The 17704-nt window shown below is 43.0% G+C and overlaps 1 protein-coding gene across 1 annotated transcript; it reads left to right on the forward strand.

Annotated features, from left to right (window-relative positions):
- The first annotated feature begins 1703 nt into the window (after positions 1-1703).
- Positions 1704-16832, forward strand: cibar1 (CBY1 interacting BAR domain containing 1). Its single transcript, XM_084193475.1, has 8 exons — positions 1704-2278; positions 2563-2797; positions 3006-3074; positions 6707-6808; positions 7187-7291; positions 7552-7665; positions 13258-13377; positions 16116-16832. Exons 1-8 carry the CDS (start codon positions 2250-2252, stop codon positions 16227-16229), a joined length of 888 nt encoding a protein of 295 aa, XP_084049601.1. The 5' UTR covers positions 1704-2249; the 3' UTR covers positions 16230-16832.
- The last annotated feature ends 872 nt before the right edge of the window (positions 16833-17704 follow it).

Genomic DNA, 17704 nt, shown 5'->3' on the forward strand with positions numbered 1-17704 from the left:
AAATCTCTACCTATAGCCTATATACTTATTATGGACACAGTATGCTTTACATTAGTTATCTTGTTGTTATTAGATGTTATATTTTGTTATTTCTACCCGCTGTAGCGCCTTACCAGGCGGTGATGCAACCGGTCAGGATGCTCTCGATGGTGCAGCTGTAGAACTTATTGAGGATCTGGGGACCCACGCCAAATCTTTTCAGTCTCCAGAGGGGGAAAAGGCGTTGTCGTGCCCTCTTCACGACTTTCTTGGTGTGTTTGGACCATAAACCCTAATTTTTCACGTTAAAAGTCGTCAAGCAATGTAGTGGCTATGATGACTGAGCACATTCTGAATCTGACTGTAGGCCCAAATACAGACCAGGCTACAGCGCCATCTATTGGAGGTTGTTTGAATATCATGGAATGAGAAATTTTAGGCCAAAAATCGTGACTGAAATATAATAATATTTAATACATTTTAAAAAATGTCTCGCGGGCCATACTTTGCCCTCCTTGCTTTAGATGGTGTATACCTAGTCACTACAACGGTACAGGCATCCTTCCTAACTCACTTGCCGGAGAGGAAGGAAACCACTCAGGGATTTCACCTTGAGGCCAATGGTGACTTTAAAACAGTTACAGAGAAAACAGATGGAACAACAACATTGTAGTTACTCCACAAACAGAATAAAAATATTCCAAAACATGCATCCTGTTTGCAATAAGACACTAAAGTAAAACTGCAAAAAATATGGCAATGAAATTAACTTTATGTCCTGAATACTAAGTGTTATGTTTGGGGCAAATCCAACACAACACATCACTGAGTACCACTCTTCATATTTTCAAGCATGGTGGTGGCTGCATCATGTTACAGGTGTGCTTGTCATCGGCAAGGACTGGGGAGTTTTAAAAGATAAAAAGAAACGGAATAGAGCTAAGCACAGGCAAAAATGTGTACGAAAATCTGGTTCAGTCTGCTTTCCACCAGACACTGGGAGACACATTCACCTTTCAGCAGGACAATAACCTAAAACAAGGTTATATAGGCCAAATATACACTGGAATTGGGCCAAATATACACTGGAAGGCCAAATATACACTGGAATTGGGCCAAATATACACTGGAAGGCCAAATATACACTGGAATTGATTAGCAAGACGACATGAAATGTTCCTGAGTGGCCTAGTTAAAGTTTTGACTTAAATAGGCTTGGAAATCTATGGCAAGACTTTAAAATGGCTGTCTAGCAACGATCAACAACCAACCTGTTAGAGCTTGAAGAATAAAGTGCAAATATTGTACAATCCAGGTGTGCAAAGCTTTTAGAGACTTACCCAGAAATACTCACAGCAGTAATCGCTGCCAAAGGTGATTCTAACATGTATTGACTAAGGGGTGTGAATACTTATGTACATTTCTGTATTTCATTTAGTTTTTAAAGTGCTATAATGTCTAAAAACATGTTTTCAATGTGTCATTATGGAGTACTGTGTGTAGATGGGTGAGGAAAAAATCAGTTTAATCCATTTTGAATTCATGCTGTAACAACAAAATGTGGAATAAATCAGGGGGTATGAATACTTTCTGAAGGCACTGTAGTACTTGTCAGAATAGGGAAAGAGCGTTTCGTGCTGGGGTCCTACACTGAATGTCCCGGGAATACTGACTGGCGTGACTTTGACCAATAAGAACTAAAATAAGTTTAGGACCTTCTGAATGGGGGCTGAGCTGCCTGACTAAAAACACCAGCAGTGTGCTAAAACAGCTAACTGAAGATGTCCGTTTTAACACTGACTGTAAATAAATCCCGCATTCACTTGCTTTTTTAGATGCATTTTTGGATTGGGGTGGATAATAGACCTTCAGGAGGAGCCAGCCAACAAGTCAGCAACAGGTAGCCTAAAACCAACTAATGATGATGAATCTAAAGTAACTAGAATAGTAAATTATTATTTTTTAAAGTTAAAATTATTCAGTAAAAACAAGACAAAGACTTGCACACATGCAGGTGATGTACATATAATGTAGGAAGTGACGGACCACCTAGCTAGTGCCTACATTTCCCGTCATACCTTACCGGAAGAAATCAACTCCATGGAAACGGCTCCCGGTCGTGAAGCTAGCTAGCTTCTTACACGAGCAAATCAATCACACTCACAGCGCAGTCACCCGTTAGCTAGCTAGCTAATTACTGGACCAGTAGCTTATCTGCCTCGTACCATTGTTTTATACTGGATCGCATTACCACATTTTACTCTGCAGTTATGAGCCGAACTCCGGATGCAAGGGCAAGGTAAGGCATGTTTACAACTTGCAAGACAGAGCTAACTAGCTCACGTAACGACGTTAGCCGTTTTAGCGTGAACACATTGTGCAAAATACTTGATTTATATAACTTTTTTTAGTGATTTGTTAGTTAGCTAGCTAACCTTTCTTAAATTATTTAACTAGCTAGGTAGCTATTGCGTCCAACTTTAGCTTGATATTAGTGTTTCTGTGATAGCTAGACTAACTATGTAACTTAGTTAACTTTAACCAGGTTATCTAGCTAAAGTTACCTGGATGTTCCCATCACAGAGACAGTCAGACCAGACAGATCCAGGAGAACATCACCAACACGGAGAAGCACTTTGGAGAGATGTGCCAACTGTTCGCTGCCTACGTGCGTAAAACGGCGAGGTTACGGGACAAGGCAGACCTACTGGTCAGAGAGATCAGCATCTATGCGGAGACAGAAACGCCAAATCTGCAGAGGGGTATGAAACAGTTTGCAGACAACCTTGCCAAAGTTCAGGATTATCGTCAAGCAGAGGTAAGCCTATGTACCAGAGTTTTTTAATCATAATACATGCACTAAATAAATATGGTTGTTATTGAAAATAGTGCATACTTCTATTGATCAGACAATTGATCATTTTTCATCTGCAGGTATTTTGTGTTCTAATCTAGCTGCATGTGATCTCAAATCCCCCCAGGGATGAATTAACTACGTAACTTTGATATTCTCAATGTATTTGCAGGTGGAGAGGCTTGAAGCCAAAGTGGTAGAGCCTTTGAAAAGCTATGGAAGTGTTGTTAAACTTAAACGGGTAAGATACAGTCCTTTCCCATATTTGGATAAAACTGCTGCTCTTTGTATATGGTCGTTTTTCTGTTCTGATGTATAGGCCTACTGTTCCGATGGATAGGCCTACTGTTCTGATGGATAGGCCTACTGTTCCGATGGATAGGCCTACTGTTCTGATGGATAGGCCTACTGTTCTGATGGATAGGCCTACTGTTCTGATGGATAGGCCTACTGTTCTGATGGATAGGCCTACTGTTCCGATGGATAGGCCTACTGTTCTGATGGATAGGCCTACTGTTCTGATGGATAGGCCTACTGTTCTGATGGATAGGCCTTCTGTTCTGATGGATAGGCCTACTGTTCTGATGGATAGGCCTACTGTTCTGATGGATAGGCCTACTGTTCCGATGGATAGGCCTTCTGTTCTGATGGATAGGCCTACTGTTCCGATGGATAGGCCTACTGTTCTGATGGATAGGCCTACTGTTCCGATGGATAGGCCTACTGTTCTGATGTATAGGCCTACTGTTCTGATGGATAGGCCTACTGTTCTGATGGATAGGCCTACTGTTCTACTGTTCTACTGTTTTGGGTGACAGTTATCCTCTATTATGTTGTCAAAAAAACAAAAAACCGAACGTCTGTTGCACACCTGAGGGGTATCACACCTGAGGGGTATCACACCTGAGGGGTATCACACCTGAGGGGTATCACACCTGAGGGGTATCACACCTGAGGGGTATCACACCTGAGGTGTATCACACCTGAGGGGTATCACACCTGAGGCGTATCACACCTGAGGCGTATCATAGGAAGCAGGTTTGAGGAGTTAGCAAAGTAACTTTGGTCAACTCTGAGTTCAACTTGGGATAACCGGTCATACGAAAGTGGCTCACCTTTTAGCCAGGTACATTTCTATGGCAACAAATCCTTCAGAACTAACCTGCTCCGGGGCAGGCTAACTCAGGGATAACTCCACATACCCTGAATGAAATGACCTGAACCACGAGGTGAGGACCAATGAAATTAGATTCCCTCCCTCAAATAAAATGTTAATTGTCACATGCTTCGAAAAACAGGTGGAGACTAACAGTGAAATGCTTACTGGGCCCTTCCCAACAACAGGTGGAGACTAACAGTGGAATGCTTACTGACGGGCCCTTCCCAACAACAGGTGGAGACTAACAGTGAAATGCTTCCTGGGCCCTTCCCAACAACAGGTGGAGACTAACAGTGAAATGCTTCCTGGGCCCTTCCCAACAACAGGTGGAGACTAACAGTGAAATGCTTACTGGGCCCTTCCCAACAACAGGTGGAGACTAACAGTGAAATGCTTACTGGGCCCTTCCCAACAACAGGTGGAGACTAACAGTGAAATGCTTACTGGGCCCTTCCCAACAACAGGTGGAGACTAACAGTGAAATGCTTACTGGGCCCTTCCCAACAACAGGTGGAGACTAACAGTGAAATGCTTACTGGGCCCTTCCCAACAACAGGTGGAGACTAACAGTGAAATGCTTACTGGGCCCTTCCCAACAACAGGTGGAGACTAACAGTGAAATGCTTCCTGGGCCCTTCCCAACAACAGGTGGAGACTAACAGTGAAATGCTTACTGGGCCCTTCCCAACAACAGGTGGAGACTAACAGTGAAATGCTTCCTGGGCCCTTCCCAACAACAGGTGGAGACTAACAGTGAAATGCTTACTGGGCCCTTCCCAACAACAGGTGGAGACTAACAGTGAAATGCTTACTGGGCCCTTCCCAACAACAGGTGGAGACTAACAGTGAAATGCTTACTGGGCCCTTCCCAACAACAGGTGGAGACTAACAGTGGAATGCTTACTGGGCCCTTCCCAACAACAGGTGGAGACTAACAGTGAAATGCTTACTGGGCCCTTCCCAACAACAGGTGGAGACTAACAGTGAAATGCTTACTTGCGGGCCCTTCCCAACAACAGGTGGAGACTAACAGTGAAATGCTTACTGGGCCCTTCCCAACAACAGGTGGAGACTAACAGTGAAATGCTTACTGGGCCCTTCCCAACAACAGGTGGAGACTAACAGTGAAATGCTTACTGGGCCCTTCCCAACAACAGGTGGAGACTAACAGTGAAATGCTTACTTGCGGGCCCTTCCCAACAACAGGTGGAGACTAACAGTGAAATGCTTACTGGGCCCTTCCCAACAACAGGTGGAGACTAACAGTGAAATGCTTACAGGCCCTTCCCAACAATGCAGAATACAATAAAATACAAAATAAAATGAAAATAATAATAGAACAGAAATTGTAACACCAGTAATAGATACACAGCGTGACTATATAGATGCAGTACCAGTATCTAGATGCTACGCCATCTGGACAAACCAAGATTTATAGATGACCTATACATATATACCCCATAATGACTGTATATCTAATGTCATAATGTATATACACTACCGGTCAAAAGGTTTAGAACACCTACTCATTCAAGAGTTTTTCTTTATTTTTAATATTTTTCACATTGTAGAATAATAGTGAAGACATCAGAACTATGAAATAGCACACATGGAATCATGTAGTAACCAAAGAAATGTTAAACTAATCAAAATATGTTTTATATTTGAGATTCTTCAAATAGCCACCCTTTGCCTTGATGACAGCTTTGCACACTCTTGGCATTCTCAACCAGCTTCATGAGGTAGTCACCTGGAATGCATTTCAATTAACAGGTGTGCCTTCTTAAAAGTTAATTTGTGGAATTTCTCTCCTTAATGCGTTTGACACAATCAGTTGTGTTGTGACCTAGCCAACCACGTGAGGGCGGTGACCTAGCCAACCACGTGAGGGCGGTGACCTAGCCAACCACGTGGGGGCGGTGACCTAGCCAACCACGTGAGGGCGGTGACCTAGCCAACCACGTGAGGGCGGTGACCTAGCCAACCACGTGAGGGCGGTGACCTAGCCAACCACGTGGGGGCGGTGACCTAGCCAACCACGTGAGGGCGGTGACCTAGCCAACCACGTGAGGGCGGTGACCTAGCCAACCACGTGGGGGCGGTGACCTAGCCAACCACGTGGGGGCGGTGACCTAGCCAACCACGTGGGGGCGGTGACCTAGCCAACCACGTGGGGGCGGTGACCTAGCCAACCAGGTGGGGGCGGTGACCTAGCCTGTTGTATTGTGTCACTGTCTCCAGTTCAATCCCAGTATATTGGTGATCCATTTAAATCCATATTTTACTATGACCTGGCTGTATTCTACAGTTGGTTGGATCTTAATATGACCAGTTGGTTGGATCTTACTATGACCAGTTGGTTGGATCTTAATATGACCTGGCTGTATTCTACAGTTGGTTGGATCTTAATATGACCTGGCTGTATTCTACAGTTGGTTGGATCTTAATATGACCTGGCTGTATTCTACAGTTGGTTGGATCTTACTATGATCTTGTACGATCTTAATCAAATTTGTCATTTTATTGAAATATGTATTATTTGTGGGTCCCAAATGGCAACCTATTTCCTATATAGTGCACTACTTTTGGCCAGGACCCATAGAGCCCTGGTCTAAAGTAGTGCACTATATAGGGAATAGGGTGCCATTTGAGATGCTACCATTATTTCATCCACTAACCCCAGCCCCCTCAACATGCACGTATGTGATTGTCAGGAGGGCCTGAAGACCACTCAGAGTGCCAGGAACAGGGAGTCCAAACAGATGCAGCAGCTGGAGAGAATGAGACAGAGGAACCCCTCTGACAGACAGATCATCGTATCCTTACTGTTCTCTCACCTACCATCCCTTTACGCCAGTCATGCATTAGGCTACATTGTTATTCACGTGCTGTATGCGTGTCAATGGGATAACACTGAACACTAGTAGGTTGATTGCTGTCACTGCTATTCATAAATTACTATATTAAAGAGAGGTGAAAGAGGATTTATAATTTCTAATGTCCTAATTTCCTTAACGATACCAACAGTCCCAGGTGGGTGGCTTTCTTCTGAATCTCTGGTTCTGTATGATTGCAGTCCAGTATATTAATTTATCTCTTCTCTTTGTCTTGAGACATATTTAGTCAAATATCCATTATGGAAATTATTTGAAGTGTATGTTATTTTGTTGTGTATTGTGTTGTCATGACAACAGGCTGAAAGTGACCTGCAGAGAGCCACGATGGACGCCACGCGCACAACACGACAACTGGAGGAGACGATAGACGCGTTTGAAAAGCAGAAAATACAAGATATCAAGGTCTCTCTCTCTGTCTCTCGGTCTCTCTCTCTCTCTCTCTCTCTCTCTCTCTCTCTCTCTCTCTCTCCCTCTCTCCCTCTCTCCAAATAAGCACAATATCCAGTGTTTCTTTGTGGTCAGATTTTCAGCATTAGCAATCATCCTTTGTTGAATGGAACCACAGTAAAACAATCTGTTTAATCATTATTACAATAATTGTTGTTCATTACTTCCTTTTATTGACAAGGCCATACTATCCTTCTGCTCCTCTCTCCCTGTAGAAGATCTTTGGGGAGTTCTTGACGGTGGAGATGTCGTTCCATGCCAAGGCGTTGGAGGCGTACACCACAGCTTACCAGAGCATACACAACGTAGATGAAGAGGAGGATCTGGAGGTAATATAGTAGATGAAGAGGAGGATCTGGAGGTAATATAGTAGATGAAGAGGAGGATCTGGAGGTAATATAGTAGATGAAGAGGAGGATCTGGAGGTAATATAGTAGATGAAGAGGAGGATCTGGAGGTCAGGGTTATAGTAGCTTTGGGCCTGTATTGATGAAGCATGTCAGAAAAGGTCCTAGGAATCCTGATAACATGTTTTAGGACAATAACAAAAAACCTTCCAGCTCAGAGTACAGTGAGGGAAAAAAGTATTTGATCCCCTGCTGATTTTGTACGTTTGCCCACTGACAAAGGAATGATCAGTCTATAATTTTAATGGTACGTTTATTTGAACAGTGAGAGACAGAATAACAACCAAAAAATCCAGAAAAACGCATGTCAAAAATGTTATAAATTGATTAGCATTTTAATGAGGTAAATAAGTATTTGACCCCCTCTCAATCAGAAAGATTTCTGGCTCCCAGGTGTCTTTTATACAGGTAACGAGCTGAGATTAGGAGCACACTCTTAAAGGGAGTGCTCCTAATCTCAGTTTGTTAAAGGGAGTGCTCCTAATCTCAGCTTGTTACCTTTATAAAAGACACCTGTCCACAGAATCAATCAGTCAATCAGATTCCAAACTCTCCACCATGGCCAAGACCAAAGAGCTCTCCAAGGATGTCAGGGACAAGATTGTAGACCTACACAAGGCTGGAATGGGCTACAAGACCATCGCCAAGCAGCGTGATGAGAGGTGTTGGGTTTGCGCCAGACATAGCGTATTCCTTGATGGCCAAAAAGCTCAATTTTAGTTTCATCTGACCAGAGTACCTTCTTCCATATGTTTGGGGAGTCTCCCACTTGCCTTTTGGTGAACACCAAATGTGTTTGCTTATTTTTTCTTTAAGCAATGGCTTTTTTTCTGGCCACTCTTCCGTAAAGCCCAGCTCTGTGAAGTGTACAGCTTAAAGTGGTCCTATGGACAGATACTCCAATCTCCACTGTGGAGCTTTGCAGCTCCTTCAGGGTTATCTGTGGACTCTTTGTTGCCTCTGATTAATGCCCTCCTTCCCTGGTCTGTGAGTTTTGGTGGGCGGCCCTCTCTTGGCAGATTTGTTGTGGTGCAATATTCTTTCCATTTTTTAATAATGGATTTAATGGTGCTCCGTGGGATGTTGTAGCTGTCCCGTATAGCTCAGTTGGTAGAGCATGGCGTTTGCAATGCCAGGGTTGTGGGTTCGATTCCCACGGGGGGCCAGTATGAAAAAAATACATGAAAACAATAACTGTATGTCTGGATAAAAGCGTCTGTTAAATTACTAAAATGTAAAATGTAATGTTCTTTAGAACCCAACCCTGTCCTGACCTGTTTGGAGATCCTTGGTCTTCATGGTGCCGCTTGCTTGGTGGTGTTGCAGACTCTGGGGCCTTTCAGAACAGGTGTACAGTTGAAGTCGGAAGTTTACATACACTTAGGTTGGAATCATTAAAACTTGTTTTTCAACCACTCCAAAAATGTCTTGTTAACAAACTATAGTTTTGGCAAGTCGGTTAGGACATCTACTTTGTGCATGACACAAGTCATTTTTCCAATAATTGTTTACAGACAGATTATTTCACTTATAATTCACTGTATCACAATTCCAGTTGGTCAGAAGTTTACATACACTAAGTTGACTGTGCCTTTAAACAGCTTGGAAAATTCCAGAAAATGATGTAATGGCTTTAAGAGCTTCTGATAGGCTAATTGACATAATTTGAGTCAATTGGAGGTGTACCTGTGGATGTATTTCAAGGCCTACCTTCAAACTCAGTGCCTCTTTGCTTGACATCATGGGGAAATCAAAATAAATCAGCCAAGACCTCAGAAAAACAATTGTAAACCTCCACAAGTCTGGTTCATCCTTGGGAGCAATTTCCAAACGCCTGAAGGTACCACGTTCATCTGTACAAACAATAGTATGCAGCCGTCATACCGCTCAGGAAGGAGACGCGTTCTGTCTCCTAGAGATGAACGTAGTTTGGTGCGAAAAGTGCAAATCAATCCCAGAACAACAGCAAAGGACCTTGTGAAGATGCTGGAGGAAACAGGTACAAAAGTCTCTATATCCACAGTAAAACGAGTCCTATATCGACATAACCTGAAAGGCCGCTCAGCAAGGAAGAAGCCACTGCTCCAAAACCGCCATAAAAAAGCCAGACTACGGTTTGCAACTGCACATGGTGACAGATATCGTACTTTTTGTAGAAATGTCCTCTGGTCTGATGAAACAAAAATAGAACTGTTTGGCCATAATGACCATCGTTATGTTTGGAGGAAAAAGGGGGCACTTGTGAGCTGAAGAACACCATCCCAACCGTGAAGGACGGGGGTGGCAGCATCATGCTGTGGGGGTGCTTTGCTGCAGGAGGGACTGGTGCGCTGCACAAAATAGATGGCATCATGAGGAAGGAAAATTAGGTGGATATATTGAAGCAACATCTCAAGACATCAGTCAGGAAGTTAACGCTTGGTTGCAAATGGGTCTTCCTAATGGACAATGACCCCAAGCATTCTTCCAAAGTTGTGGCAAAATGGCTTAAGGACAACAAAGTCAAGGTATTGGAGTGGCCATCACAAAGCCCTGACCTCAATCCTATAGAAAATGTGTGGGCAGAACTGAAAAAGCGTGTGCGAGCAAGGAGGCCTACAAAACTGACTCAGTTACACCAGATCTGTCAGGAAGAATGGGCAAAAAATCACCCAACTTATTGTGGGAAGCTTGTGGAAGGCTACCCAAAATGTTTGACCCAAGTGAAACAATTTAAAGGCAATGCTACCAAATACTAATTGAGTGTATGTAAACCTCTGACCCATTGGGAATGTGATGAAAGAAATAAAAGCTGAAATAAATCATTCTCTCTACTATTATTCTGACATTTCACATTCTTAAAATGAAGTGGTGATCCTAACTGACCTAAGACAGGGAATTTTTACTAGGATTAAATGTCAGGAATTGTCAAAAACGGAGTTTAAATGTATTTGGCTAAGGTGTATGTAAACTTCCGACTTCAACTGTATATATGCTGAGATCATGTGACAGATTTTACATTTAACATTTTAATCATTTAGCAGACGCTCTTATCCAGAGCGACTTACAGTTAGCGAGTGCATACTTATATATTTGTTTCATACTGGCACCCCGTGGGAATCGAACCAACAACCCTGGTGTTGCAAGCGCCATGCTCTACCAACTGAGCTACACGGGGCACGGATCATGTGACACTTAGATTGCACACAGGTGGACTTTATTTAACTAATTATGTGACTTTGAAGGTAATTGGTTGCACCAGATCTTATTTAGGGGCTTCATATCAAAGGGGGTGAATACATATGCACGCACCACTTTTCTGTTATTCATTTTTTAGAATTTTTTAAAACATGTTATTTTCTTCACTTCACTTCACCAATTTGGACTATTTTGTGTATGTCCATTACATGAAATCCAAATAAAAAATCAATTTAAATTACAGGTTGAAATGCAACAAAATAGGAAAAACGCCAAGGGGGATGAATACTTTTGCAAGGCACTGTATGGAATAGGGTGTAAATCACTGGTTTGCATTTTCACTGCTGCCTTCTTTTTCCCAGCATGCCCAATTTAGACATGTTTTTTAACAAGCTCCAAAGCGATGATCTGAAATAACATGATGTAGCCTAGGTTAATTAAATGATCCAAATAAAAATGAAATGTTTTATTAATTCAAAATCAAATTTTATTGGTCACATACAGCAGATTTTGTTGTGGGTGGAGCGAAATGCTTGTGTTCCTAGCTCCAACAGTGCAGTAGTATCTAACAATACACACAAATCTAAAAGTCAAAGAATGGAATAAATAAATATATAAATATTAGGATGTGCAATGTCAGAGTGGCATTGACTAAAATACAGTAGAATAGAATCCAATATATACATATGAGATGAGTAAAGCAGTATGTAAACATTATTAAAGTGACTAGTGTTCCATTTAAAGTGGCCAGTGATTCCATGTCTATGTATATAGGGCAGCAGCCTCTAAGGTGCAGGGTTGAGTAACCGGGTGGTAGCCGGCTAGTGATGGCTGTTTAACAGTCTGATGGCCTTGAGATAGAAGCTGTTTTTCAGTCTCTCGGTCCCAGCTTTGATGCACCTGTACTGACCTCGCCTTCTGGATGATAGCGGGGTGAACAGGCAATGGCTCGGGTGGTTGTTGTCCTTGATTATCTTTTTGGCCTTCCTGTGACATCGGGTGCTGTAGGTGTCCTGGAGGGCTGGTAGTTTGCCCCCGGAAATGCGTTCGGCAGACCGCACCACCCTCTGGAGAGCCCTGCGGCTGCGGGCGGTGCAGTTGCCGTACCAGGCGGTGATACAGCCCGACAGGATGCTCTCAATTGTGCATCTGTAAAAGTTTGTGAGGGTTTTAGGTGCCAAGCTGAATTTCTTCAGCCTCCTGAGGTTGAAGAGGCGCTGTTGTGTTAACAAGAAATTTGTGGAGTGGTTGAAAAACACGTTTTAATGACTCCAACCTAAGTGTATGAAAACTTCCGACTTCAACTGTACATATCAAATCCAATCAAATTGTATTATTCACATGCGCCGAATACAACATGTGTAGACCTTACAGTGAAATGCTTACTTACAAGCCCTTAACCAACAATGCAGATTTAAGAAAAATAAGTGTTAAGTATAAAAATATATATAAATATATGGCATCTCTGCCCACTTTAATAATGTTTACATACTGCTTTACTCATCTCATATGTATATACTGTATTCTACTGTATTTTAGTCAATGCCACTCAGACATTGCTCATCCTAACATTTATATATTTCTTAATTCTATTCTTTAACTTTTAGATTTGTGTCTACTGTGTGTATTGTTGTGAATTGTTAGATACTACTGCACTGTTGGAGCTAGGAACACACCCGCAATAACATCTGCTAAATATGTGTATGTGACCAATAAAATGTGATGTGATTTGATTTGTCAACACTTCTTACGAAAACAAGTAGTGATGAAGTCAATCTCTCCTCCGATTTACCCTTTGTAGCTTGAAATAAGTGGTGAAAGTAATTTATTTTTAGAAAATTGACTTAATGGCTCTTACTTCACAAGTTAAGCATCAACTCGGTTATAGATAAAATACACGATTATATTAAAATGATATTTTAAGGCAGCACTAACATTAATTATTTTCTTTACCCTTTGTGGGTGCTGTTGCCAGGGGAAAAAAGGCCAAAACGAACGTTTAAACCTGTCTTTCTCCATTGTTAATATCTGACATGTTCTATCCCCAGGGTAACACTGTATGTGTGTCCAGTGTAATAGGACTTTTATCCGGGGTAATGTTTAGGATTCTGCAGATTATTGATAGTGTTCCATTCTTCATACTCATTTCTCATTGGCTACCGAAGACAGAACACATTTGTTTAAGTTATTTATGCCTACCTGCTTAGCACAAGGTAGCCTACATTCTGGAAATGTCCATTTTACACCCAATTGTCAGTTTGAGAGTCCATGAAAAGCACCAGTTTGTAGGATTTGCCAATGGAAGAGTACATCCCGCCCTCCGTCCTGTTTTGGCAGGTATTCAGGAGCTTGCTGCACCCACCTGACTACCAGTCCCGCTTAGAAATAGTGCGCACTAATTCCAAAACATCACTCAATCTGACTGAGTCTACCCTGAGTAAAACGGGGACCTTACAGGTAAGAGACTGGATGATGCCTGAAACCTAGTTACTCTTTCCAGGTTTTGACATTTGAAATTGTATAACTGTAGTGTAATTCAACCACTTGTTTTGATTCATAGGAGTGTTAATGGGGAGAGACTCCAGCACACCAGGAATCTTGATGCTTCCAACATGCTTTTTGCTCCATGCAAATCCCCTATTTATCAGCTCCATGCAAATCTCCTATTTATCAGCTCCATCCAAATCCCCTATTTATCAGCTCCATGCAAATCCCCTATTTATCAGCTCCATCCAAATCCCCTATTTATCAGCTCCATCCAAATCCCCTATTTATCAGCTCCATCCAAATCCCCTATTTATCAGCTCCATCCAAATCTCCTATTAATCAGCTCCATCCAAATCCCCTATTAATCAGCTCCATCCAAATCCCCTATTTATCAGCTCCATCCAAATCCCCTATTAATCAGCTCCATCCAAATCCCCTATTAATCAGCTCCATCCAAATCCCCTATTTATCAGCTCCATGCAAATCCCCTATTTATCAGCTCCATCCAAATCCCCTATTTATCAGCTCCATGCAAATCCCCTATTAATCAGTGTTCCTTCTAGAAAACCAGAGCATCCTATGACCCTTACTGTACCTCTATCAGTCGGCCTGTATCTGAGCTGTGTACAGCAACATCATCCTAATCATCACAACCTAACTAACGTAACCTCTTCACAGGAACACACAGATGTAGCCTGTAATCTGACATCAAACTGCATTATTTCACAGGAACACACAGATGTAGCCTGTAATCTGACATCAAACTGCTTTATTTCACAGGAACACTGAGATGTAGCCTGTAATCTGACATCAAACTGCTTTATTTCACAGGAACACTGAGATGTAGCCTGTAATCTGACATCAAACTGCTTTATTTCACAGGAACACACAGATGTAGCCTGTAATCTGAAATCAAACTGCTTTTTTTCACAGGAAGACTGAGATGTAGCCTGTAATCTGACATCAAACTGCTTTATTTCACAGGAACACTGAGATGTAGCCTGTAATCTGACATCAAACTGCTTTATTTCACAGGAACACACAGATGTAGCCTGTGATCTGAAATCAAACTGCTTTATTTCACAGGAATACAGAAAGATGTAGCCTGTAATCTGACATCAAACTGCTTTATTTCACAGGAACACAGAGATGTAATCTGACATCAAACTGCTTTATTTCACAGGAACACACAGATGTAGCCTGTGATCTGAAATCAAACTGCTTTATTTCACAGGAATACAGAAAGATGTAGCCTGTAATCTGACATCAAACTGCTTTATTTCACAGGAACACAGAGATGTAATCTGACATCAAACTGCTTTATTTCACAGGAACACACAGATGTAGCCTGTAATCTGACATCAAACTGCTTTATTTCACAGGAACACAGAGAGGTGTAGCCTGCTTTATTTCACAGGGACACAGAGAGGTGTAGCCTGCTTTATTTCACAGGAACACAGAGAGATGTAGCCTGCTTTATTTCACAGGGACACAGAGGTGTAGCCTGCTTTATTTCACAGGGACACAGAGAGGTGTAGCCTGCTTTATTTCACAGGGACACAGAGAGGTGTAGCCTGCTTTATTTCACAGGGACACAGAGAGGTGTAGCCTGCTTTATTTCACAGGGACACAGAGAGATGTAGCCTGCTTTATTTCACAGGGACACAGAGAGGTGTAGCCTGCTTTATTTCACAGGGACACAGAGAGGTGTAGCCTGCTTTATTTCACAGGGACACAGAGAGGTGTAGCCTGCTTTATTTCACAGGGACACAGAGAGGTGTAGCCTGCTTTATTTCACAGGAACACAGAGAGATGTAGCCTGCTTTATTTCACAGGGACACAGAGGTGTAGCCTGCTTTATTTCACAGGGACACAGAGAGGTGTAGCCTGCTTTATTTCACAGGGACACAGAGAGGTGTAGCCTGCTTTATTTCACAGGGACACAGAGAGGTGTAGCCTGCTTTATTTCACAGGGACACAGAGAGATGTAGCCTGCTTTATTTCACAGGGACACAGAGAGGTGTAGCCTGCTTTATTTCACAGGGACACAGAGAGGTGTAGCCTGCTTTATTTCACAGGGACACAGAGAGATGTAGCCTGCTTTATTTCACAGGGACACAGAGAGATGTAGCCTGCTTTATTTCACAGGGACACAGAGAGGTGTAGCCTGCTTTATTTCACAGGGACACAGAGAGATGTAGCCTGCTTTATTTCACAGGGACACAGAGAGATGTAGCCTGCTTTATTTCACAGGGACACAGAGAGGTGTAGCCTGCTTTATTTCACAGGGACACGGAGAGGTGTAGCCTGCTTTATTTCACAGGGACACAGAGAGGTGTAGTCTGCTTTATTTCACAGGGACACAGAGAGATGTAGCCTGCTTTATTTCACAGGGACACAGAGAGATGTAGCCTGCTTTATTTCCATCTTCTCTCTGTCTTTGAAGATGCTAGCCTGGTCTCAGATACTGGTTGTGCTCTTGACAACTCCAAACATGCCTTGGCAATGAGTGACAAGGAGTTGGCAGGATAGCACAAACAGACTGGCCCTCAGGCTAGGAAGTTGCAGTGTTTTGAATAATGTACTTTACATTACAGCACAGTCACAGAATACTTGGTCATGGTATGGTAACAAGTTATAGTTACCGTAGTGATAATCTTTTGAAGGTTAGTTAGCCTATTTACTGAATGACTGCCTGCTTTCTATAGCAATCACTGACCCCGAGCAGACAGAGGAGGAGAGAGGAGGAGGAGGAGGAGGAGGAAGAGGAAGATGATGAAGAGGAAGATGATGATCTTGAAGAAGTCACAGATGATGAATGAATTGGAGCTCTGTTTTGATTCGGATCTTTTCAGTGTGTTCTTTATGGTCATGAAATGATGTCATAAACAGTGGCCATGGGGCTCTGGTCTAAAGTAGTGCACTATATAGGGAATAGGGTGCCATTCTCTGGTCTAAAGTAGTGCACTGAGTAGGGAATAGGGTTCCATTCTCTGGTCTAAAGTAGTGCACTATATAGGGAATAGGGTGCCATTCTCTGGTCTAAAGTAGTGCACTATATAGGGAATAGGGTACCATTCTCTGGTCTAAAGTAGTGCACTATATAGGGAATAGGGTGTCATTTCGGATGCAGCCATAATCTTCACGTAAAGTGTTTTTAACCCAGAGTAGCAGTGGGACATTCTGGAGCTGAAATAACTGTTATGTTGTTCTGTTACCATTTCATTGACCAGAGGGATGGTGGGATATCAATGTCTTTGTAATGTGGCAGTATTAATGTCTACTTACCTGTATTTGTATATAACAAAGTGCCTAATCTGTATTTGTTGGTGTGGGAATGTTGCCTGTACTGTATTAACCTTCCAGAATAGAAAACTGTTGTTTTATGGAATAAAGTCATGCTAGTTTACTCAACAATGGAATTCAGAAATAGTTCAGAAGTCTTATTTTTACCCTTCAATGTTTAGTTTTTGCTATGTAGCCTTACTGGCACCATGTGAATGACACCAGCTCAGACTGGCACCATGTGGATGACACCAGCTCAGACTGGCACCATGTGGATGACACCAGCTCAGACTGGCACCATGTGGATGACACCAGCTCAGACTGGCACCATGTGACTGACACCAGCTCAGACTGGCACCATGTGGATGACACCAGCTCAGACTGGCAGCATGTGGATGACACCAGCTCAGACTGGCACCATGTGGATGACACCAGCTCAGACTGGCACCATGTGAATGACACCAGCTCAGACTGGCACCATGTGAATGACACCAGCTCAGACTGGCACCATGTGGATGACACCAGCTCCGACTGGCACCATGTGAATGACACCAGCTCAGACTGGCACCATGTGGATGACACCAGCTCAGACTGGCACCATGTGAATGACACCAGCTCCGACTGGCACCATGTGAATGACACCAGCTCAGACTGGCACCATGTGAATGACACCAGCTCAGACTGGCACCATGTGGATGACACCAGCTCAGACTGGCACCATGTGGATGACACCAGCTCAGACTGGCACCATGTGGATGACACCAGCTCAGACTGGCACCATGTGAATGACACCAGCTCAGATTGGCACCATGTGGATGACACCAGCTCAGACTGGCACCATGTGACTGACACCAGCTCAGACTGGCACCATGTGGATGACACCAGCTCAGACTGGCACCATGTGGATGACACCAGCTCAGACTGGCACCATGTGAATGACACCAGCTCAGACTGGCACCATGTGAATGACACCAGCTCAGACTGGCACCATGTGAATGACACCAGCTCAGAC

This window comes from Coregonus lavaretus (genome assembly GCF_964263955.1).
Source record: "Coregonus lavaretus genome assembly, contig: HAP1_SCAFFOLD_671, whole genome shotgun sequence".
NCBI classification, from domain to species: Eukaryota; Metazoa; Chordata; class Actinopteri; order Salmoniformes; family Salmonidae; genus Coregonus; species Coregonus lavaretus.

Excerpts from the sequence above, each read along its gene's own strand:
- cibar1 (XM_084193475.1), top strand. The coding sequence starts at position 2,250 with ATGAGCCGAACTCCGGATGCAAGGGCAAG. Across the intron at positions 7,666-13,257 it reads ATGAAGAGGAGGATCTGGAG|GTATTCAGGAGCTTGCTGCA; the intron begins GTAATATAGTAG and ends CTGTTTTGGCAG. Across the intron at positions 13,378-16,115 it reads GTAAAACGGGGACCTTACAG|CAATCACTGACCCCGAGCAG; the intron begins GTAAGAGACTGG and ends TGCTTTCTATAG.